Raw genomic sequence first — 25,885 nt, 5'->3', positions numbered from 1 at the left:
GGAGAGGCTGTCTGGCTCGGGTTCTAAGCAACAAAGGAACGAACAAAGGAACGCGTGAGGACTTGCCTGAAGAGACAGTTGAACCAGGAAGGACAACACCAACCCAGAGCAACAGGTCAGGTCTCAGGGGCAGGGGCGGTGAAACCCTATTGCCATGGAGAGGACGAGGGCAACAGAGGAGTGTGACAGGAAGGGCCAGTTCTGGAGTTGGGATTTTTACAAGCAGATACATTACAGACAGACAAACTGAAGGTCTGAGTGCTGAGGGCCAAAGGAGCTCTCTGGAGAAATCCTGTTCTGCAGCTGGCTCTGGCCTTCAAACAACTGTGCCTGTGGGCAGATCATCGCCTCCTCGGCTCTCCTAGTTCTTTCCATTTGGGAAACCAGGTTCGGATCCGAGGGCAGCTGCCAAATGCCACCCAAATCTTGGCTACCTGGGGCTGGAGTCCACAAGAATATTAGCCACCTCTTAGTCAAGTAGGGATCTTGCAGAAGGAGGATCACCAAAGACTTGCTGTGAGCTGGCAAGCGGGTGAAGTCCCAGCTTGTCTTAGACCCACTGTGTGCCAGGCTGCTGAGGCTTAGGGACGGGGCAGGGCTGCAGGCCCATTCCACAACAGCCCAACTCCTTCCTTTATGCAAATACAAAAGGCAAACCGTGGTTCCGCAACCTTGTCCTGAGGAGAGGCCCTGGCTCATCTTCGCCACCTTTCCGTAGTATGTGCATAAATGGCTGACTCAACCAAGGGCAGGGCTTATCCTGCGGTAATGTGCATTTGGGGAAATGGCAGCAAAAGGGAGTGGGGAAGAAGTTAGGTTAGACCTACCTAACATAATAAATGTAACATTAACCAGTGCTCATCAAACCTCAGTTGCTGCTTAAGTTGATGAGAAAGAGGTAGGGAAGTATTAAGAACAAAAGGATTAGTTAGGTTAGTCCATAATCCTGGGCTTTAGAACAAGACACATTCGGAAGGGCTGGGTTTATTTTCTGACAGAATCTTTTAATATAAAACAAAGATAAAACACATCTTAACCCTGCAATCTGCCAGCATGCCTTGCTTTTTTTTCCCCCCAAGATGCACACTAGACCTTAAGACTAAGTAGCAGAGTCTTTAGGAGCATTTGGTTGGGAGAAATAGAAAAGGCAGATTTCAGGTAAGCCTGGACAAGCCTGAAAGCCGAGATACGTCCCTGAACACTAGAGCAGTCCTTGTCTCTTCAGATCCTCATATGTCTTCTTATTCACAACATTCCCACTGGAGTCTTCATATTCTTCCTGAAAGGACAGGGGCACACTGTTAGCCATACCTCCTGGGAGAAATGCTTGGAACTAGCCTCTGGGCACCTGACCTCTCACCCTGGCTTGATTTCATGGCATTCAGCTGAGACGGCCTTTCTCACCTGGGGTTCTGGGGATCTGCAAGGTCATTGAACCCGACTGTCCTAAGGCTTCCATTGTGTGTCATAAACTAACACATCCTAGGTGACTAGAATGGTAGCAGTTCCCAGGGATACCTGAGAAAACAGTTCATTCAAATCACCCTGTGTGTCTAAGATGATGAACCCTGGTTGAGAAAGGGTGACCTAAGACAACAATTCGCAAAGGATCCCCAAGAACCCTCAGTGTCTGCCCAAGAGGCCACTGGGCGGTGGGGGGGTGGGGTGCTGAAAGGGAGGCCAAGAAGGCTGAGCTTCCTCATTTCCAGTGCAGTTCTCCTTTATTTTATCTTATGTATTGGAATTCTACGTTACAGTCTGAAGATGGCTTTGCTGCTACCAAAAAAAAAAAAAAAAAGGAATATTGGAAACCAGTGACCTCAGAGAAAGGGAACAGCTACCTCACTTCACACACGCATCATTCCTCATCCCTGAACTGTGCTCTGTGGGAGGACTATCTCGAGACCAACAAGGGTGCCTCCTCACCCCGCAAGCACGAGAGAGGGTCATCTCTCATTAGATGCTTTCCTCGAAGGAGACCTAACTTACGATACGGGTTCACAACTTCTTAGCTTATGAATCTTCACAGCAGGGCAAGACATTGGGTGCTCGTGCTTGCCGCTTCAAAATTTCAGAAGCAGAATACAACCCGCCTTGGGACACACACTTAATATCACAAATAAATTAGGTTTACATATGAAGAGCCAATTTACAGATATTGGCACTTCGGGCCAATAGTCGCTACTACGGTGAACCGGGGACCACCTTTCGCCTCCCTTCCACAGGGTGAGGGAGCTGTCACCTGATGCTATCCCCAATGCCACGTTAGCACCCACCTCAGTGTCAGGCTGCCATCTCTCTGATGCCTTCTGCAGTTTCAGCTTGGCCCACACTGCAGGATGAAAAATGAACAGCAATCAAGAGTGGCCTGAATATCCATCAGGCAGACAACATCATGATGCTACAAAATTCCTGTCCCCATTAAGATTCCCCTGGATGAGACTTTTTGCCTTCCCCGGACTAGAATTTCAGTTCTGGACCACCCACAGACGAAAGCTCCTCCGTGGCAAAACTTACCATGATCTTTGCTTTGCTGTAAAAGACAAGTTGGATCAAACAAAACCATAGCCCTCTTACAATAGAGAACTGATACACCCTCCAAAGAAGAAGTTAATGTGGTACAACCTATGAGAATCATCGGAGAAAGTGACCTTATGGTCTTAAAGTTCATTATAGAAGAGAAAGGGAACACCAGGCATGGTCAAGTATGTCATTTAAAGGCTGGTTTGTAGATCCGAGAAGCTTCAGAGGAGGAAAAAAAGGTGAAATATCATGGCCAAAGAATCTGAATGATAAGATGGCTCAACAAACACTGGAGATATGAAAATAAGAATTCTGACAGTTCAAGAACAAGTTATCTTAAAGAAGATCAACAGCAGCAAACATTTCCAGAAACTATCACAGCTTCTGAGGGAGCAAGCACGCGTGTACACACAGCAGGACAGGTACTAACCCAGAAGAGAGAGCTGTAACTCTGTTAAGATTGTTGCCAGAAGGTGCCTTCTCAGAACAGAGGTCTACATGAGACAGCTAGGACAGGTCCACTGAGGGAGAGGACAAAATATTACCGAGGGGGCAGAAAAGGCACAACTATCTGATACCTGTATGCTTTCACATCTCCCAAGCAGAGCTACTCTAAAGTTGACAAGATTAAAAGAAATACCACATAGAACAAATTGAAGCCTTATATGGGGAATGAGACAGACAACAAAGGAGAAAGTGCTTAGCTCTGTGCCTGGTATACAGATACCGACCTCATCATCTTTTCCCTCCTTGCTAGTTGCTTTAAATTAACTGAGTCTTCAGGCTCAGATAATAAGCATATCATAAATGAACAGAAAATTTATCATGTACTACAAGGACCCAGGGCAGGGTCTTGTCAGGTTCTATTCCAGGCCATTCAGGAATCCAACCCAGAAGACAGTGAAATATTGGAGATTAGAAATGCTATGGTGATTTTTCTCTCGGCTGTCATGATTTTTTTTTTTTCGAGAAAGAAAAGAAAAATGGATGTAGGAAACTATGGAGCAGTAAGGGGGATATTACTCTTCAGAGGCATCTAAAAACAATTAGAAAAGAATGAGGTCACCTTTGGGAACCAGTATGGATTCGCTAATAGGTGAACAAATTCAATTTCCTGTTTTTGAGGACATAGCCCACTCAATAAAAAGCCAGAGACAGAATATCATGATCTAGCAAAGCAACTGCTCTCATAGGCAATGTCCACAGAGGTCATTACAGCTTTTAAATTTCTTATGCTATTACCATAAACAACATGATAACTGAACCTGATGCTGTTAGTTTCTCAGGTAGAGTTATATCCAGTGAATACTGGTCAGTGGTGACCACCCACCTAAATAATGGAGACCTCTGGGGGCAATTTCACAGGGCTCTTTCTTGGCCGTTTTTTTCTTCAACTTAAAAAACAAAAATAACTGTAATTTATTTAAAAAAAAATTTTTTTTTAATGTTTACTTATTTTTGAGACAGAGACAGAGCATGAGCAGGGGAGGGGCAGAGGAGAGAGGGAGACACAGAATCTGAAACAGGCTCCGGGCTCCGAGCTGTCAGCAAAGAGCCCGACGCGGGGCTTAAACCCACGAACTGTGAGGTCATGACCTGAGCCGAAGTCGGATGCTTAACTGACTGAGCCACCCAGGCACCCTAAAAATAACTGTAATTTAAATGACGGTGCTGAATCCCTCTCTCCTGGCTAAAAACTCCAGAATAAAAATGTCAACAGAATGATCTAAAACAAAGATCAGCAAGTGGATCCAGTGTAAAAGCTATGCCAACGGTTACTTCCCTGACCACCACCTTATTAGGGAACACATCTTCTTGGTGTATCTAACAAGTAACCACTTTTGCTAACTACCAGAGACCCAGCTGACTGGACTACAGATGGCACAAGACCCGGCTGCATCCATCTATTGTCTCTCTCCGTACTAGAAATGGGGACAATTAGATGCCGACCAAGCTGGGCGATGGCAGGCTGAAGGAGGGCATCGGAGCAAGGGCTACAGTTGCCCTCATATGAACTCGGGTTAAAAAATACAAGAAAAAGGAGAAGGTGTATGTACAGAGAAAGGCATATTCAGGGTGGGGGGCATGGAGTTCACTTTTATAGGCTCTCTTCCTTATAACCAAAAATTCCTGAAATGTCTACTTCAGAATCTTAAAAAAAAAGGATAACCCAGGTTTAATAAAACTGCCAGCAGGAAATGAAGAAAAACTGCAGAAACCCTACACAATAATAGAATTAACCTCAATTCAATAATTGCTTACTACTAGTGAGACACCAGAGATAAAGCCTGTCACGATCTTGTGGGAGCCAGTATGTACCCAGTCATTGATCTGTTCCTGCCAGTCTGAAAGGAAGCCAGAGAGTTAACCTGGGATACTCAAAAGAAGGAACAAATGCCTGGGGGAAAAAGGAGAAGGGGAGAAGTGATGATAAATTTGTAATAAATCTATGAATGATCAACAGAGGGTGGGGGAAAAAGTGAAAAGACAGTGATATTGGGACAGAGATAACACTATTCATGTCATACACAGAACCTAAAAATATCAAGGGAAGTCATGATGGATGGAAATGATACAACAAATCAAAGAAGTGCCAGTAATAAAAACGTGTATGAGAGAAATTGAATAAGCAGACATTTGAATAAAGAGATAAATTCTGAAAATAATTCGGGCAACGGAAGCATCATGAACCTCCCAACCATATTCTAGAAAAAAATAAATTTTTCTGAAAATCTAGTATGGCCACGGAGAGAATTCATGGCATTTCTTTCTGGAATCAACTTAATGATCAATTCTTAATTTCTAAAAAATTTTATTTTTTTAAGTGATCTTTACACCCAAAATGGAGCTCGAACTCATGACCCTGAGATCAAGAGTCACATACTCTTCCGACTAAGCCAGCCAGGCGCCCCAATGATCAACTCTTTAAAAAAAAAAACCCCACTTGAAGGTGACTGGAAGGAGGCAGTTTTGGCAGTGTGGAAAGGGGGTTTGATCCCTGGCTTTTTTTCCACTTATAAACTACGGGGCCTTGAAAAAGTTACTTAACTTTCCTCGTCTGAAAATGCGGCTGACCTACTACTTCACCGGTTGTTCTACAGATTAGGGAGTGTAAAACATCTCCCATTTACCCAGCATACAGCAAGCACTTGATAAACGGTAGTTAGCAATAGCAAAATCAAACCCTGAGTGAAAAGACGGAGGTGACTGGACCCCTCTGGTGGGACCTGCAGAGGAGCCCCCGCAAGTGGAGATGATGGGGGCGGGGGCGGTTTGTGCTTCCTCACTGGGTAGGCTCGGCACAGCCATCAGCCATGGTTGTAAGCACCGTACCTGCGTATCTGGCTCAACCTTCAAGACGACTCTGTCAAGTAGACCTACTACTACCAGCCACGTTTTATAGATAAGGAAACTGAGGCACTGAGAGAGGTAACCTGCCCAGTGTCCCACAAGCTAGCAAGTGGCGGAGCCACGATTTGAACACTTACAGGCTGCCTTCCAGAGTCTGCATTCTTAACCACCACACAAAACTACACTAGGAATGTGGTTCTGAACCAACGTTACCCTTGAAACAGAACGTATCAAAATGTAAAGAACCTGACGGAATCCGTCAACCAAGTTCTAGGGTAAAAGATCATGACAAGAGAGGACATGAATCTGAAAGCAGAAAAGCTACTTTTTATAAATGAGGTGGAAAAAACATTGATAAACAGGGTACGATTAAGAACACAGAATATATTCTACTGACTGAATCACAGAGTAAGATATAAGTATAACATTTTCAGTGTTTCAGGTCATCAAGATATGATCACTCCTATAATTCAACCACATAATATATGCTAATAATAGCTAATAAAAATTAATAATAGAAATAAACTTAGTTGAAACCTGGAAGTTAGAAATATTAGAAGAATATCTATCCAAAAGAAATAGATATAAGTCTACTATTTAATCCATGTAAATGAGAAATCTAACAAAAAAACAAGGTAACCTTTCCAGCAAAGGACCTAAGTACAAACAGATCAATTAATACAATGAAGCATAAAAGACTTAATATTCCTATGCCTATACAATGATGAGTATTGGTGACTAGGGTAAAAATGGCCCACATTTGCTGCCAAAATTCTGATAATTGGGAAACGGTCTAAGTCCATCACAAAAGAACAAAGAAGCCATCAGATAAAGGGAATTTCCAAAAAAAAAAAAAAAAAAAGAGAAGTAATCAGTAAAGTTACAATACAATTTGAGTTTATGTGGCTCAAACAACATAAAATACATACAAAATCGGTATAAATGCAGGAGACAAATTTAATTATAACTGAGAATGTCAACATATCCCTATCAGAATGTGAAATAAATACAATTATGAAATTTAAGGACCTGAACATTGCAAGATTAAACAGCCTACAGATGGAGAGAAGCACTTCTTGGGTCTATAGAAATCTTTAACAAATCAGACTACACACTTGAACACAAAAATACAATACATTCTAATGGCAGAAATTCTCTATCTTACTGCATGGGCCAGGAAATACAGGAATAAATAAAAGGGAGTTAAAAGGTACTCAATCATATACACTTAAAAATACTCTGATCAGAAATTACAACTTTAAAAAATAAAAACAAGCAAACGTATCATTAATGGATATTCTTAATGGATTCCTAAAAGAATGACATCGAGTTCTAAATGCCTGTTTTAGAAAGAATAAAGAAACAAAGAGAAGAAAATTCTTGTCTAAAGACTTAAAACAATAAAAAATATATGTAACATTACCAAAAAGTATTGGCAGGAAAAAATAAAACAGAAGAGAAATAAAGCACTTGGTTTCCACTCTGTCATAATAAATCAAGGAGTTGTACAGGTTATTAACTGAAGAATCTTCTCTGGCTGTCCCTTTGTATGAAGAAGTAACCTCTATTTAAGTATAAAGTTTCAAATGACAAGAGAATGTAGTGTGTAATCCCACCCACTTTTTGTTACGAATACAGTTTTGATCCCTGAATCTGACAAGTGATTCAAAGGAAAACAAGAAGCACATCTTTTACTGAACGTAAATACAAAACTTCTAAACAGAATCCTAACAGGATAAATAAGTGTATTACAAGAATATCCACCACCAGTATGAAATAATCCAGGAATGTGGTTTAATCCAATGCCCATAAAAGAAAAAGTGGGGAAAATGTTGTCATCTTTCTTTTGCGGAATGTGGTAATAAAACCATGAGCCAATCTTAAAAATCACTGTGGATGTGCAGCATCATTTCCTTTAAAAACAGCAACCAGTTATGGGCGCCTAGGTGGCTCAGTCGGTTGAGTGAGCATCCGACTTGGGCTCACATCATGATCTCACGGTTCAGGAGGGCTCCCTGGGTCAGGCTCCACGCTGACAGTGTGGAGCCAGTTTGGGATTCTCCCTCCCTTCTCTTTCTGCCCCTTCCCTCTCGTGCTTTCTTACTCTCAAAATAAATAAAAACTTACAAAAAAACACAACAGCCAGCAGGTAAGAATGGCTTATCACCTTTTTAAAAAAAATTTTTAAAAATGTTTACCTATTAATTTTTTAAAAATGTTTATTTACTTTTCAGAGACACAGCATGAGCGGGGGAGGGGCAGAGAGAGAGGGAGACAGAATCTGAAGCAGGTTCCAGGCTCCTCAAGAGGTCAGCACAGAGCCCGATGCGGGGCTCGAACTCATGAACCCCATGAGATCATGACCTGAACCTAGTCGAGATGCTTAACTGACTGAGCTACCCAGGCACCCCTCACCTACTTCTATTTAACATAAGACTTGAAGAGATTGCTTAGGATACATACTATCTGTGACACAAACAAACATGGAACAAAATAAAAGTCTCACTTTTGTTTTAGCAGTTCGTATGAACCTAAGCTTAAATAATGTCAATGTCAATCTCAAGGTATCAGAAATAATAGATTAACTCAGGCAAATTAAGGGACATAAAATACACAGGGGCACCCTGGGGGGCTCAGTCAGTTAAGTGTCCGACTTCGGCTCAGGTCATGAACTCGTGGTTCGTGAGTTTGAGCCCTGCATCAGGTTCTCTGCCGTCAGCATGGAGCCACCTCTTCCCCCTCCATCCCATCCTCCCCCACTTATGCTCGCTCTCTCTCTCAAAAATAAACATTAAAAAAAATACACAAAAAATTAACTGTGATGTATTTATTAGTGGTGCACAGCCAAAAAATACATCTAAAAATGAGACTGCATTCAAAATGCAGTTATAATTCTATGAGATTCTGTTACTATTTTAATTTCATTCCAACAAAGTAAAGGGCAAAAATGAAAAGCAAATTAGAAGCTAATGTGATGATCTACTAATGAGGCACTTCATAATTCTGGAGAGACTGTATGATCCTGACTTGTAAACGAATAAGGAAAAACGAGACAGTGAGAAGTCCCCAAAGCTGACTGCACATAAAACACTAAATGAAAAAGTCCCCAGAATCTACAGGCTAGGCAGGATCAGGGAGGGTTTTTGGGGTTTTTTTGTACTACTGAAATATAATTGTATAATTGATATACAACGTTCTATTAGTTTCAGGTGTACAAAATACGTTTTTGACAATTATATTTGTCCTTCAATGCTCACTGGGGGTAAGTGCAGTCACCACTGTTCAGGGAACTCTTTAGAAGGTCATTTCTATTTTTTTTTTTTTTTTCATGTTTATTTTTGAGAGAGACAGCGAGTAAGCATGCATGCGGGCATGAGCGAGGAGGGGGCAGAGAGAGAGGGGAACAGACGATCTGAAGTGGGCTCTGCTTTAACAGCAGAGAGCCCAACGTGGGGCCTGAATTCCCAAACTGTGAGATCATGACCTGAACGAAAGTCGAATGGATGCTTAACTGACTGAGTCACCCAGGTACCTCTAGAAGGTCATTTCTAATGTGTCTCTGCAGTGGATGTGAACAACTCCAGGTATGCGGCCAAAGGAGTCAGCTGGCCAAGCAGCTGAGTGGTGTGACGTGATCCTGAGGGGGACTACCAGAACTTTCAGAGTGGAGGGGGAGTACCCCTTCCTTTGTGAGTGATGCTAATGGCAGGAAAAGATACCACTGCCAGGCAAAGCAGGGAGCATGACTAAGGTTAACAGCACATCTCCTGACATGCACTTTACTACGTTCTTTCTGCAAAAGGTATTTTGCTACCACTTTTCTGTGTATCTGCCCCGTCACCTCAGGAATACGCTGGGACCATTTCTATTTGTCTTTCACATCTGTAGTTTTCAACACATTAAAACGAATTCAGAAAAAGATACATACCCATTCACTCATATTACATACAGAGGAGTTCAAAGGCCACAGTCAAAAATGTAGCTATTGTGTCACTGTAGGAACTTCTCCATGTCCACAAGCTGTTAACCTTAGACCTGGACACACCAGGTACTGGGGCAGGGAAGTGGAGGGGTGGCCACTTGGTATGGCCTAGGGAACAGTCAATAAAGCATACTCACAGGAGACAGCATCTTCAATCTGTGTCACGTTAGCAAAGTGGGCAGTGTTTGGGATGCCCAGACACCTCATGCCATGAGCGTGACGCCACTCCTGGGAGAAGAGAGAAGTGGAAGGACAATGTGAAATGGGAATAAATGAACACAGAATACAAACTCCATTCTATTCAGAAGCCCTAACGTGACCCCATGTAAAAGACTCCACGTAATGGCAGCACTCCTTCTGCAGTTTGCGTTTGTAAACAGCTGCCTATGACTGAGAAGAGGAAGTTATTTCAAAGCAGCATTGCATTGTTTTCCCCACGGGGTTGATATATAAAACCGACATTCTAGATCCAGATCCAATAGTAGTCCAGATAAAACCTGTGTCAAGACCACAGAGAACAGCACAACTCTAATTAACCAGTCATCTCCCACGCACTCCCACCACCAGCATGAGTAAGCGTTACTGATGGCGGGTCAGCGTCACCTTTGTAAGCAAAGAAGGCTGCTTACCAGGAGTAAGCAAGGATGTGAAGGAGAACAGGGAGAGACGATGACAATTTGGGCTCGGGGACGGCAAATGGCACGGGCTTTATCCTGGGTGTCAATTCCAACGCATTGAAGGTAATATTGAGAAAGACTCAGAGACTACTCGGGCTCAACAGAAAAGACCCAGGATCAATTAGTATGGATGTCTGAGGGAGGGAGAAAGGAGTTCATACGAATTCTCTAACCTTGGCCTAGCAAATCTTTTCCATTTATAAGATTTCCTTCCAAGTACTAGAAACCAAAGACAGAAACAAAACAAGGGTGAATCCACTCACTGGAGTACCATGCAGATAACGCCTTGTCTCAAAACTTGCTTGATAAATGTTATCCTCTTAGTTCTTATTTTTCAAAGACGCAAAAGCCCATTTAAGACACAAAAAAGGAGGCGGTCAGTCCTTTCTCTGGTTTTGTATACTAGCAGTGGGTAGAGAAATGACCAAAGAGTCAGAAGATGGCCTAAGGTGCTGGCAGAAAGATACGAGGAGAGAAGTATAAGAAACAGCAAGGGAAAACGGAAATGAGGTTCAAAGAGCAGAGTGGCAGAATGCCTCCAGAAACCATCTGAGGTGTAATGCTAGGCTAGTGTGGTGCCAAAGGTCAAATGCCACACGCTTGACTTTAGATCCACTCCTTCTTGCTTCCCTTAAGCTCTGGATGCTAATGCTTCTCTCGGGCTGTTCCTATCCTCTTTGAAAGTTGCATATTCCATACTTCAATTTCCAGGAGAAACGGCTCTGAATTCCTTACAGCAAAGTGTCGCTGGAAGGCCTTGGGACCTCGGTAGGTGTAATTTCCACATATCTCGCAGTTATAGTTGATGTTTAGACCGTGAAGCTTATACAACCAGTAGGGAATGGGCTGAAAGAGACCAGATAAGAATCAGTATTAGACTAGTGTCTGCGTCTGCTTCGAATGGGCAACAGGAAGGGGGTAGTGCTGGAACTTACTTTGCCATCCCAGCCCAGGGGCAGGTTTTTAGGGTTGTAAATGATCTCATTCTCTTCATCCTCACTTTCACTCTCACTGATCTGCTCTTCCTCTTCTTCTTCTCGCTCTTCTCCTGTCCTTGCCTGCTTGCGCTGCACATTTTCATGAGTAAGATGTCGCTGTTCCTAAGTCAGGTCCAGAAATGAAGAGGGAAGTGAGAAAAAGTAGTGCAGAACAAGAAGGGCAATTTCCTAATTTTCTACAACCTTGTTGATCCCTCACATCCAAGGATACGGTTTTCTTGCTCGTACAATAACGGGCAAGTCCTGCCTTCAGATCAGAACTCTTTATCAATAGGCTCTCCTGATCCTGAAGGAAAAAGTCAAAGGTCTTATGTCACTTGCCTCAGCTACTCAATGCGGCCACAGATGATCACAGAACAGAAAAAGAAGTCTTTTCTATATCTAAAAATATTACCTTACCCAGTCTTTTCTTCTCCTTCCTCGTCAAGATGACAACATTCTAACTTGCCCTCTCTCCTCATTCCAGTCCAAATTCCATTTGTTCCCAGATTTATGTGCTTAAAAAACAAAACCAAAACCAAAAACACCCGGGGTGCCTGGGGGCTCAGTCGGTTAAGCGTTGGACTTCAGTTCAGGTCATGATCTCACCGTTTGTGAGTTCGAGCCCCTGTCAGACTCTGCTGTCAGCATGAAGCCTGCTTCGGATCCTCTGATCCCCTTTCTCCCTGCCCCTCCCCTGTTCACACTCCCCCTCTCTCAAAAATAAACAAACGTTAAAAAAAGAACCTAATGGTACACTCTGCTTAAAAAAAACTTTTACTGGCTTCTTACTGTTTAAAGAACAAAGTCCAAATTTCCAACATAACTCTCCAAATTATTCCCTGACCACTCCCTCCCTTATAAGGCACACTCCACGCACACTGATTTTCTCATTATTTCTTAACATCTAGCTCCTCTTTGTGATATTTTACCTTCATCCTTACTGTTTCCTCTTCCTAGAACATTTTTTCTCCTTCTTTCTAATCAGAAAATGCAGTCTCAGTGTGTTGCAGCACACATCACATCACGCTGCAGTTACTTGTCTCCCCCAAGCACAAAGTGGGCTTTTCAAGGTCAAGAAGCCATGTCATATTCACTATTGTACCCACGGATTGAGTACAATGTCTGGAAACCAACAAGTATCGATAAATGCTGAGATAACAGTAAAAATCATACCACTACATACCGAGAGCAGAGCAACTTCTGAAAACCATTCTGACTGGAAGTCTAGAGAGTGGTGCCATCTGCCGGCAGGGAAACCAAAGTGCTCTCAAAGGAGGGAGAAAGTGAAAGTCGTGTGTACACCTTATGTCATGGGTACAAATTAGCCTCCCAATCATCTTCGGAGGACTGGCAACCCAGACTGCTGACCATACTAGCACAGCCCAAGTTCACTGCGGGGAATAGCAGTGTCCCAGGTTCCAAGACCTAGCCACCCTTTTACTGAAAGCGGCTGAGAACCAACAGGTGACTCTAGTTTTATAGCTATTACATGCAAGGTCCTCAAACAAGAGCATAATGAAAACATCCATGGCAACAAAGACATATAAACAAGCTACTGAGTCAGAGCCACCTGTTCAAAAGGCGATCTGAGCATCTGTATAGGGAAATGCTCTGAGAGCAGCTGAAAATTATACAAAGCAGACACTATCCAAAAGGCTGGTCTTCTGCAGGACTCCCAGAGATCCTGACCTTCTCTGGATGAGTGCTGCCCTTTCGTCTATCTTCTCTTCTCTGAAAGAGTCATTTCCCTTCTCCTCCTTTCTGAGGAAAGCATTCTGGGTTTGATTAGGGCTTTTTCTACTCCAACTCACCCTTCAGCCCTTTCTTGAAAGAATATTCAAGACACAGTTCACAGCCAGCTTTGTACCACTAACATTCTAACCCTAGCAAATTCCTTATAATCTTCTAAATATGTAAGTAACGCCTTTTCATAGTAAAATCATACCTAAACTGCTATAAATAGATTTTTCTCCTACTTGCCTTCTGTTTCCTGGGTCATCTTCTAGGTATATTCTGGAATGCAGGCAAAGAACCTGCAACATTCTGGATACTATACTGAGAGGGGAGTCTCTTCTCTCTGCTTGGCCTTGGAAATAGCACTTAACAAAAGGCACTTAAGAACAGAGGGGACTTCAGTAAAGGCCCAAGTACCCTGAGAGAACCCTATTTTCTGCTGAAGTAGTTTAACATCTACCCTTTTCTCTTTCGATCCTAAAAAAAACAACTAAGGATTCACATTTCTGACTCCTATATCTTGTATCTTATAGCTCTCAGCAGAGTCCATTACTTACCCCAAGAATCTCTACATATTCGTAGATCTGGGCTTCTAGGAAGGCAATGTCTTTGTTCCTCTCAGTGTCGCTGGAAACAAGAAACAAGCCATATCACTCAAGAGTTCTTTTGCCCAATGCCTTATCCCCTGTATCTGGGAATATTCCAAGGGTGCATTAAAAACTACAAGCATGTGACAAATGTCATGCTGTGAAAGCAAATGTTCTATTCAACTTAGGACTTGCTGACAGAAGTATTAAGGTTCTTGGAATGCTCAGAAGCTTCCTCTTTGACCTCATTCTAGAAGGTGAAAAACACATGGAGACATTTAAATTTCCATCATCATAATCTACAAAAGAAATGTGGTGTAGGAGGCAAGCTCTGGGATTGGCAGACTTGGGCCCAAATCCTGACCCTGCTACTTAGTAACTGTGAGATAGTGGGCACATTCCATTACTTTTGAGTCCTTATCTGCAAAAAATCGGGATAACTACTTTTCAGAGTTGTTGTAAGCATTACGAAAAACTCATTATTTAAAAAATACCCTGTACAAGCATGTGGCTCGAGAATAGATTCAACTACAGGAATGGTACAGCATAAGGTACAGCATAAGGTACAGCATAAGGAATATAGTCAGTGGCATCGCAACAGCGTTGTAACGTGACAGACAGTAGGTACGCTTGTGGGAAGCATGGCATAGAGCAGAGAGCTGTCAGGGGCGCCTGAGTGGCTCAGTTGGTTAAGCGTCGGACTTCAGCTCAGGTCATGACCTCACAGTTTGTGGGTTCAAGCCACACGTTGGGCTCTGTGCTGATGGCTCAGAGCCTGGAGCCTGCTTCGGATTCTGTGTCTCCCTCTCTCTCTTGTGTGTCTCCCCCTGCTTATGCTCTCTCTCTCTCTCTCAAAAATAAAGAAACATTAAAAAAAAAAAATTTAAAAAAAAGCAGAGGGCTGTCATATCACTAGGTTGCACATCTCAGACTAATGTAACATAGGGTCAACTATACTTCAGTTCAAAGAAAAAGATTTAATTGTCAAGAGCCAAAATAAACTTAGAAGAGTATTTCCCGACCCTATTCAGCCTCCATCTCCTCCTGAGGTGACAAAAAGTACCTAGAACGGTTTCACCTACTCTCAATCAGTGGAGTACAGACTGTCCTTGGTTTATAACGATAGCACTGCCGTTTGCAGGGAAAAAAGGGCAAACTAGACCTCTCTGAATCAATAATGGCGATAAAACAGGCTGCTGTGGTAAAAATTCTGCATGGGAAAATTTTAAAACTATCCACCGAGGTGCCACACCAGCTACTTACCGCTTGGTGCCTTTTGACTTGGGGTTTTTGGCAAACAGGGAGGTGTCGAGTGACTCCAGGGACTTTCCTTTGGTGCTGAAGAGCCTCTGGGCTCGCTCTTCTAGGGTCCTAAGGAGACGGGAGGGGCAAAAGATTTCAGAGTTCTTTTCTCATATAGGCCTGCATATTTCTGCAGTGCGCGGTGACAGGAAAGAATGGAATCAGAGCCAGTTATTGTGCAAACACACAGTAAAATGAGACAGTTCTGATAGAAAAAGCAGTTTCTTACCCACCGCACTTCAAGCCTAAAGCTAAGAGTGCAGATTTCAATCTGTCCAGACCCAGGGAGGCCAACTCCTACATAAAAAAGAGACAAGTTACAATTTTATATAAATGATTCTGAGAAACGACAAAAGGCTCAAACTTAGGTGTTTGCAGGCTCGTGTGCGGGTGTTCTTGAAGCTGTGGCAAAACCACACATTCCATGGCCAAAACCTAGCAGTAAGTTCAAATTCTCCAAAGGACTGACTCTGTGGTCAAGTTCATACGTAATCATATTGGTAGTGATTACCTCCGCTATAGTTTAATATAGTTAGAATTATTTTATTTTACACTTTTCAAAGTCGTTGGTTTAATTTTTTTCTTTCTATCGTTATCTTTCCACATTCTTCGTAGATGCCTGGTTCCAGGAACTGGTGTCTTATCATAATAGGTTCATGGCATTAGAGAAGACGACTGAGTGGCTCTTCTGAGGAGTGAACAGGAGAGACCAGTACAGTTGCTAAAGAAAACAGGGGCGCCTGGGTGGCACAACTGGTTAAGTGTCTGACTCTTGATCTTGGCTCAGGTCATGATCTTGCAGTTGGGAGTGTGAGCCCCACACTGGGCTCTGTGATGATGGTGCAGAGCCTGCTTGGGATTATCTCATTCTCTCTGCCCCTCCCCCATTTGTGCATGCTCTCTCTCCAAATAAATAAACAAACTTAAAAAAAAATAAAAAGAAAACATACTTCCCAGGAGGAGAATGCAGACAGGTCAAGATGGGCTCCAGCATGGGTCAGGGCACTGCTGGTCTCTTTCTAGCAAGAAGAACAGGAAGATCCACGTTTAGAATGAAGGCAAGGGAGACACCTATCTAAATTACCAGGTGGTGGATGGTCCCCTCCTTGTACACATGTGTGACTAAGAATCAAATTCCCATAAGAGCAGAGTCAAAGAAAGATGGTCATTCTCTCCCTGAGAGTTCAGGAAAACTCAAGTTTATCATCAGGAGTGAAAATACATGGTACAGACTTCTAGCATATAATCTTTTCAGTTTCTGGGCAACAGGAGCCACCCAGCAGTAATGACATAGTTGGTGAAAATCCTGAGCTCAGCCAATGGCAAGGAGGCCCTGACAAATCTCATTCCCAAAGTATGCATGGAAAGAAAACCTGACATAACTGGCAAAGGACACCTCATAGTTACAACTGATCCTGAGGGATCGGTATCTAATGCCCTAAGATAGAGGCTCAATATTAAAGTATAATAATTAATTCAATGCCTGCGCTTGTCCTCTCCCAACCCCACTGAAGCTCACCGGCCATCCAGGAAAGGTACCATTCTCCCACTTCTTCTCAAACTCGTTCTGAATCTTTCCAAAAAGTTCATTCTGATCTTGCAGGGGCTTCACTCTATCTGTGTAATCTTGAAGGTATTCAAGCAGCATCTCCAGGTATCTACAGAGGAACAAGCAATACAGAGAAAGCAGTGAGAGTTTTTATGTTTTGCATAGATTTTTTATGTCCTGTAAAATACAATCATAATTCTAGTAACACCAGTTTTTAAAAACAATAATACTAAATTTTAGAAGGGGCTTGCAATTGACTTTTTTCCTATAATCTTGATTCTGACTTTTCTGACCTCATTTCATTCTCATGATATAATTTCAAACACTAAAATCTTAACTCACACAAAAGATTTCAGGTAAAAAGAAAAGAACAAGAGAGGAAGGAGTACAGACCACTAACCCGGGGCATAAAACCACAAACAAAATTTTCCATCTATACATCAGAACCAGGCACCTCACTTCAGTCACAATGAGAAATTCTCATCTTTTTCTTATTAAACTCCAAAGACCCAGATCCCTGAATGATACTTCCTTCCACAATGAAACAAATTTAAGAACAGCATGGGCATAAGATCCCAGATGTGCCAACAAATGCATCTTTTTCTAGAGCCAGAGTATGACAAATGCTTAAAAAACTATGTCATTCAAAATCCATATCCTCCAATAAACCTGGAAGTCGTTTGTGTCCTTGTTCCAGGCAATAAAATGCAAAACTCTGCCATCCAATCTTTACATGAAATAACCTCCTAATCAAACCCAGTAGAGCCTAGCAGCTGGCAAAGCCCACCTTTTATATTCGGCATTCTTCCTTTCTTTAGGAATGTCAAATAATTGGTCAAAGATGGACAGATATGTGATATAATCCAGCTTCTGAAAGGAGAAATGACAAGAGATTCAGTTAGGTATCTGCACCAAGTTATGCTATAGTCTCCAATAAATGAAGATCAAAACTGAGTGCTAACAAAGTAACAAGGCCCGGCTCATCTTTGTCTTTTTCCTCCCCATCATTTAATTCCTGCACTAGTGGGCTGTTAATTCCACAGCACTGAGTAGACTACCAGACACGAAATGAACTCTGCAAAATAAAGATCAAATCAACAAACAGTAAACTAAAGAAACATTTGTCGGGGCGCCTGGGTGGCGCAGTCGGTTAAGCGTCCGACTTCAGCCAGGTCACGATCTCGCGGTCCGTGAGTTCGAGCCCCGCGTCAGGCTCTGGGCTGATGGCTCGGAGCCTGGAGCCTGTTTCCGATTCTGTGTCTCCCTCTCTCTCTGCCCCTCCCCCATTCATGCTCTGTCTCTCTCTGTCCCAAAAATAAATAAAAAACGTTGAAAAAAAAAATTAAAAAAAAAAAAAAAAAAAAGAAACATTTGTCAAACACTAACTATATGTGAGGCACTTGAAAACTGACACCCACTACAGCCTAAACTAAGGTCCTGAAGGTGACATTTGTGCATTCATACAGTCACTTATTAAGCATCTTTGGACCAAATACATGGATACAAATGAGAACAAGATAGGTACAGGACCTGCCCTCACGGAGCTTAAAGTACAGTCCCTGAACTTTTGGGACATTTCCTCACAACCCCATGAGGAACTTAATCATATGCTTCCTTGTGAACTTTCTGAGATTGTCACATTCAGTCTCAACTCTTGTGATAAAAGACACTAAGTAACCCTTTACTGGCACAGATTATGTTTTTATATTTTTCATATACCTAGTACCATGTGCATCTAACACAGGAGCTCAGTATGTGTTTGAGGGTTTTTTTTTTTAATGTTTATTTTAGAGAGAGTCTGTGTAAAGAGGAGAGGGCAAGAGCGAGAGGGAGAGAGAGAATCCCAAGCAGGCTCCACACTCAGCATGGCGCCCAATGTGGAGCTTGATCTCACGACCCTGAGATCGTGACCTGAGTGGAAATCAAGAGTCAGACGCTTAACTGACTGAGCCACCCAGGCACCCCTGTTTCAGTTTTTTTAAAAAATATTTTTTAAGGGTGCCTGGGTGGCTCAGTCAGTTAAGCGTCTGACTCTTGGTTTCGGCTCAGGTCATGACTTCACAATCATGATCTCATGCTGGGTGTGAAGCCTGCCTAAGTGTCTCTCTCTCTCTCCCTCCCCAACTCACAAACGCATGCATGCGTGCTCCCTCAAAAAGTTTTTTTTTTTATATTTACAAAAGCAAAACATGCTTATATTAAGCAATAAAATTCATTAATAAAATACTATGCTTGGGGCGCCTGACTGGCTCAGTTGGTAGAGCACACGTCTCTTATTTCAGGGTCATGAGTTCAAGCCCCAAGTTGAGTGTAGGGCGTACTTAAATAAAAATAAATAAAAATAAAATAAAATGCTCGTTGTTTTCACTATAGAAACTTTTCATTTTGAATACTATTTCATTCCAAGAAAGCACATCACCTCTTTAAGATTTAATGGTTACAAAACACAAGGCAGATAATCTAATTGCTTTCTGTCCAGGAGCCCCAGCCTGATGTCCTGACTCCCCCCTAGAATCAGAACCACTCTCCCCGTAACCCCCCAGGTCCTACCTCTGAGGCCTTCAGGTTAATGTATTTGAGGTAACAGTCATGGAGGTCAAGGTAACGACCATATCCCTCTTCATCTGTGAACTCCACCAAATCTGAAAGCATCAAAGATATCAGTGATTCAGACATTAAAGACCACTTTCTTGGACCTGGCTTTTCACACGGACTGCTAGTTCTTTGTTTCATGACACAGCCCTTCACCCAAATGTCCTCCCTATACTCATGAAGTGAACAAACTTCAATTTTCCAGGTCAGCGAATCTGAGCTAGGGTAGCACAAAATCAGTATTTTCTCCAAGGCCAATTCAGGATGCTAGTACAGCTCAGAAACCAGCAAAGAGAAAACCAGCAAGAGAACCTGGCTATAAATTTCTCTGGGGCTTTGGGTGAAAATCTGAGCTCTGTCATTAACCTGCACTTTTGTTAGTGCTAGAGGGAAAGGGTAAATCCTACTTACTTTGTGCCTCTTCACTTGGATTCTCTCGAGCCTTCAGAAGCTCTTCAAATTCCACTGACATTGGCACACAGATCTGAGGGGAGAAAAGAGAAAAATTCACGTGGATTTTTCAACAAAAAAATTGCAACGTCACAGAAATGGGCTGTACAGAAAGTTGGACTTCTGACACTTTAGACTTGAGTTTTCATTATGTGTCTACTACTATTCTCCAATTACCTTGCTTTGTCTTTTGTTTGACTAAAAACTGCTAAAGTAACACTTGCTCACAAAAAATCAAAATGAAGGGGTGCCTGGGTGGCTCAGTTGATTAAGTGTCCAACTTCGATGCAGGTCATGATCCCACAGTTTGAGTTCGAGCTCCGTGTTGGGCTCTGTGCTGAAAGCTCAGAGCCTGGAGCCTGTTTCAAATTCTGTTATCTCTCTGTGTGCCCCTCCCCCGCTTATTCTCTGTCTCTCTCTCTTTGAAAAATAAACATTAAAAAAAAAAAAATGAAAACCCCAAATCCCCCTTTAATTCTGCTGAAAATAGGTAAGCACTATTAAGAGATGTTTCCTTTTTTTTTTTTTTAAACGTTTATTTATTTTGAAAGACAGCGAGTGAGGGAGGGAGGGGCAGAGAGAAAGACAGAGAATCCCAAGCAGGCTGCACACTGTTAGTGTGGAGTCTGACATAGGGCACGAACTCATGAACCGTGAGATCATGACCTTAGCAGATATCAAAAGCTGGATGCTTAACCCACTGAGCCCCCCAGGAACCCCAAGAGACCTTTTTCTTTTTTACTGTTTATTCATTTTTAAGAGAGAGATAGAGCACGAACGGGGGAGGGGAAAAGAGAAGAAAGGGAGACACAGGATCCAAAGCAGGCTCCAGGCTCTGAGCAGTCAGCACAGAGTCTGACTTGGGGCTCGAGCTCACAAACCGTGAGATCACGACTTGAGCTGAAGTCTGCCGTCCAACCGACTGAGCCACTGGGGAGTCCCTCCCAAGAGGCCTTTTTATAGGTTTCCAAACTTTGCTGAACATTTAGGATCACCTGGGGAGTGGTTTAAAAAATCTTGATGCCCCTGACACCAATTAAATCAGAAGGGTGGGGAAGGTAGCAACACTTTTTCAAGATCCCCAGAGGATTCAAATATATCCACCAAAATTTGGAAATCCCTGTTCCATATATTTAAATATACACATTTGTACAAGCACACACAGGCGTGTACAAGGTTTGTTTTTCACATAATTGGACCTTTTCTCCCTCCACTTAGTGTATCTTGGGCATCCTTCCGACATTTTTTGAAACTATGTATTCCTTATCATCTTTCTACCAGGGCTGGAATAAGGTTAATACATCAGAATGGTACTCGTGTCTTGTCTCTTGGATGGCAAAACACTTTACGTCCTACACCTCAAAAGGGTGGGAAGACGTATGTTGGTGTGAGAAAGCACCTTCATCTCCTACCCCTGAACTTCAATGTCTTCTTTCTGGTACTTTCGGTCTTCTCCTTGCTCTACCTGCTCCTTTAAAACATGCACGTCTTCCTTATGACCCTCCTGTCTCTCCTCTTTTTTTCTGTCAGTCTTTTAAATGCTTGTTCCCCAATCCATACTTCTGCTTCTCCGTGATCCACTTTTGGCCCCTGTGACCAGATTTCCATTCCCACTACTTCGATGAAGCAGCAATCCTGGCACTTACCGGTCAACAACAAGTGATGCCAGTGGCCTCCTTTCTGAAAGTCTTTTGCTTAGCTTTTCAGTAAGACACACTACCTAGAGCTATTGTTTGACCTCTGTGATAGAAGTGTTCCCAGGATACGGTTCATTTAGGTACCTTATTGTCATCGGTATGCCCTCAAGGCACGTGGAAAAGCTTGGCCTCTACCTTCACACTGCATCTCTTTCTCAGAACTCTATGATTCATGGCTTCAACCATCATATCTAAGATAATTCTCAGATCTAAATCACAAGCTTTTATCTCTTGCCTAAGCCCCAGTCACCTAACTTCTACTACTCACAGAACACTCCGACCTATATACACTATCACCTGAAAAGCTACATATACGAAAACCCATTTTCTACTGCATATGGGTTACCTCTTTCTTCTTTATTTCCATCAAGGGAACAAACAACTTAACTGACTGAGCCACCCAGGCACTGCCCCCCCACCCCCCGTTCTTAAACAAAACAAAACAAAGCATGATTGGGCAGGGAGAGCCTACACCGTGATTTAGACAGGACAAAGTCTTTAACCTCCCAATGGGGAGCTGTGGAGCAAAGAGCAAGAGTTTCTCAGTGGATGGAAATAGCCAGGCCACAGTACCCTCACTGTGCTCAGTCACTGGCTGGGGCTATCCAGGAAGAGTATGGCTTTGGTCTAAAGATGAGGGGGAGACTGAAAGCACTGGAGTTGTAGGATGTCAGCTAAATATCTGCTTGCAGCTAAATGGCAGGTTCTTTTTTGAAGGGACATCTAAATGGCACATCGCTATTCTCTTTACACCTTTCCTTTAGTGTGCTTTTCGGGCAGGTTTGGAAAAAATACTTTCTAAGTACCATACCTCGTTTGGGTGTTTACGATGGAATTCTTTTATTTGCTTAAGTCTGTTATAAAATTCGGCAAATTCATTGGGTCCTGAAATGGCATTGAGTTCCTCCTTCCGTAACCTACAATTTCAGGAAAAATCCAAAGAACATAGTACACAAAATCAGTCCTTTAATCGTGGCTCCTCAGAGGCATGAACTTCTGGACTAGCTGGGACTAGCACTTACCCATCCTTATCATCGTATAAATCCCGCAGGTTCCCACTGACTTCCATATACCTCTGAAAGGCAAACACAAAACCCATCAGAACAAAGTAATCTGGAACTATAGGGCTCAGCAACCAACAGGGCCCACTAGTCAAAGGTCAGGGAAACCTTGAGAGATGTGGTGTTAAAAGTTCCTGCGCTTTCTGGTACCCTTAACTGACAGCGCTGTTCCTGCTTAGTTTTTAAAACACGTCAAGGTGAAGACTACCTAAGTGACACGTTTTGAAGGGTGGAGTGTTCCTATATTTACATCCTACTGATACTTAACTTTCCCTGGAAGAGTCAGAGAATCACATAAGAGAGTCACCCTCTAAACAGCAGTTCCCACCCTCAAAAATAAAAGTTCCCTACCTCTTGAGGGTAGCTCAAGAGGACTTTCACTACTTGACAAAGCTTGACTGAGTGCACAGGCTAAATAAAAATCTCACAGCTTACTTTGGATTCAAACTCAAGATAGCACAGTTCCCTCTTCAAAACTTTTGGGACCAGATTTCACTTCAGAATTTGGAAATTTTAAGTTGGAAAATGATTATATATTATGCAACATCCCTACTGGCATCTGGAACACATATTAGTAATCCCGCAATGAAAATGATGCATTATTTACTAAGTGGGATAAAGGCCATAAAAAGCCTTTTATCTGTTCAGGTCAGATTTTGCCACCAAGTAATTAAAAAACAAAAAAAAATACTGTCCCCATCCCCACCCAAAAAACATAGAAACTCTTTTGTTTTCACAGTATTTTTTGTAAAGTTTATTTATTTTCTTTTTTTTTAACGTTTTATTTAGTTTTGAGACAGAGAGAGACAGAGCATGAACGGGGGAGGGTCAGAGAGAGGGAGACACAGAATCTGAAACAGGCTCCAGGCTCTGAGCGGTCAGCACAGAGCCCGACGCGGGGCTCGAACTCACTGACTGCGAGATCATGACCTGAGCCGAAGTCGGCCGCTTAACCGACTGAGCCACCCAGGCGCCCCAAGTTTATTTATTTTCAAAGGGAGAGGGAGAGGCAGGGAGAAAACCAAGCAGGCTCCATGCTATCAGCGCAGAGCCCTACGAGGGGCTCGACCCCACGAACTGTGAGATAATGCCTGAACCAAAAGCAAGACTTGGACACTTAAACTGACTGAGCCACCCAGGCGCCCCCATTTTCACAGTATTTTTGATTTGAGAATTTAGATAAGGAACTAGGAGCTAATAATACTAATCATTTCCTGCACCGAGAAACTCTGATTAGGTCTTTCAATCTTTTTTTTTTTTTTAAGTATTTATTTAGGGGCACCTGGGTGGCTCAGTCGGTTGAGCATCCGACTGCAGTTCAGGTCATGGTCTCACAGTTGGAGCCCCCATCGGGCTCTGTGCTAACAGCTCAGAGCCTGGAGCCTGCTTCAGGTTCTGTATCTCTCTCTCTCTCTCTCTCTCTCTCTCTCTCCCCGCTCCCCTGCTCATACTCTGCCTCTCTCTGTCTCTCAAAAATAAATAAATGTTCACACACAAAAAAATGTTTTAAGTATTTAAAATTTTTTAATTTTTTTTTTTTTAATTTACTTTTGAGAGAGAGAGAGAGAGAGAGAGAGAGAGACAGAACACAAGCAGGGGAGGGCAGAGAGAGAGGGAGACACAGAATCCGAAGCAGGCTCCAGGCTCTGAGCTGTCAGCACAGAGCCCGACGTGGGGCTAGAACTCACGGACCGTGAGATCATGACCTGAGCCAAAGTCGGACGCTTAACTGACTGAGCTACCCAGGCGCCCCATAAAAAAAAAATGTATTCATTTAGAGAGCAAGAGAGTACAAGTTGGGGTGCAGGGGGAGAGGAGAGAATCCCAAGCGGGCTCTGCGTTGTCAGTGCTGAGCCCTATGCAGGGTGTGAACTCATGAACCAAACCGTGAAATCATGATCTGAGCCGAAGTCAGATGCTCAACCTACTGAGCCACCCAGGCACCCCAGGTCTTTCAATTGTTTCTAAACAGATTTCAAATACATGCAAGAGAAGAGAGCACAGCATAATGAGCCTTCATTTACCTATCACTCAGCATTAAAGGAGCAACTAAGTTGCATTAAGTTAATCAACATTTTGATTTTGATCCACTTTCTAAAAGTAAAACTGAACGAAGTAAATGCAATTTCGTAGGGAAAAACACTTCAAATACTTCAAAACAATACCTTGAGGGGAAAACACTAACATTGAGCATTCTTTTTGGGGGAGAAGGGATAGTACCTTTTGTGCCTGGGCCACTGACTTAACTATCCTTTGCACATCATGGGACAAGGGATGCTATGAATAAAAGGTCCCCATTCACAGAAGTGAGGAAGCGCAGTTCAGTATCCTCGGGTTTGGCAGCCGCGAGGACATCTCCAGGCAGACAACCCACGACCGGTCAGTCTGGTGGTTACCTTCCTCCAAGGTTCATGTTGGGACCCCGCACCCCGCCTCCCCTCTCTTTTCCAGCTCATCCCGACCCAAAGAGAACCGGACAACGCAGTACTCACATCTTGCATGGCCCGCGTGCGGTGGTCGGAATTGATCTGGTCCCGGAGCTGAAGAAAAGCAAACGGTGACACAGATGCCGTTAGTCGGAATTCTGAAGGTGGAAAGGCCGCCGGAGGGCGGAGCTTACCCGCCCAGGTCCCAGCGGCTGCAGCCGAGGCCTCGGGGAGCGCGGCGCCTCCGGGGGCGGTAACCATGGCGGAGCTTGGAGAGGGAGCCCCGGAGGGAGCAGGAGGCCCGGAGCGGGAAGGGTCTGAGGGCCAAAGAAAGCTCCCCGAGGTTAAACACCGGAACGGGGCCCAGCCTCGACGTAGCCCTTGCCCAGGCCCCACTCACCGTGGACTTCTTAGTGAGCATCTCTTTGGCCATGACGTCCATGAGCCGTTCCTTTTCCTCATGATACCGCCGCTGCTGCTCTAGAATTGTCTCCATTTTTCCTCCGCCGCTGCACCTCGATTCACACCACCGACACGGCCGGAAACGACTCCCGCCGCTTTGCGCGCCCGCGCCCCGCGCTGAGCGTCCGGCTGCACCAAAGTTCCGCGGGTGCCGGAAGTGCCTCTGGGACTCGAAGAAAAGGGAGCCTCACAAGGAGAGCACAGTCCGTGCTGTCGAGATCGCCGCAGTGCCCCCTGCTGGCCGGAGGTGTGGCGGAGCGAGGCCGAGCGGTTTGCAGGTGCCTCTAGAGGGCGTCCAGAAATTCAGGAATCTGAGGTTAAGAGGCCGGCTTTCTGGGCTTTTACGAGGCGGGCAGGGCAGGCAGGGACATGGTGGACTGAGTAGTTGAAGAACGTGGATGGGAGCTGGGAGACCGGAACTTGAGTCTTTAGCTTTCATCGTGACCTCTGACAACGTTTTTCCCTTCAATGGACCTCAGTGTCCTTGTCAGTAAATTTTTTTTTTTTTTTAA

General features: G+C 43.5%; 1 protein-coding gene across 1 annotated transcript; it reads right to left on the bottom strand.

Annotated features, from left to right (window-relative positions):
• Positions 1–964: 964 nt before the first annotated feature.
• Positions 965–25,555, bottom strand: SF3A3 (splicing factor 3a subunit 3). The gene is made up of 17 exons (XM_049617455.1): positions 25,312–25,555; positions 24,978–25,025; positions 22,447–22,499; positions 22,236–22,341; positions 19,689–19,761; positions 19,236–19,327; positions 17,473–17,555; positions 16,656–16,794; positions 16,087–16,155; positions 15,366–15,433; positions 15,098–15,205; positions 13,805–13,874; positions 11,469–11,633; positions 11,269–11,379; positions 9,994–10,084; positions 2,277–2,332; positions 965–1,279 (listed from the first exon to the last, which is right to left on the bottom strand). Exons 1-17 carry the CDS (start codon positions 25,405–25,407, stop codon positions 1,202–1,204), a joined length of 1,506 nt encoding a protein of 501 aa, XP_049473412.1. The 5' UTR covers positions 25,408–25,555; the 3' UTR covers positions 965–1,201.
• Positions 25,556–25,885: the final 330 nt, after the last annotated feature.

The sequence above is a fragment of the Panthera uncia genome (genome assembly GCF_023721935.1).
Source record: "Panthera uncia isolate 11264 chromosome C1 unlocalized genomic scaffold, Puncia_PCG_1.0 HiC_scaffold_4, whole genome shotgun sequence".
Classification (NCBI taxonomy): Eukaryota; Metazoa; Chordata; class Mammalia; order Carnivora; family Felidae; genus Panthera; species Panthera uncia.
Note: the sequence above shows the minus strand (reverse complement) of the source record. Positions and strands in the feature narration are given on the sequence as shown.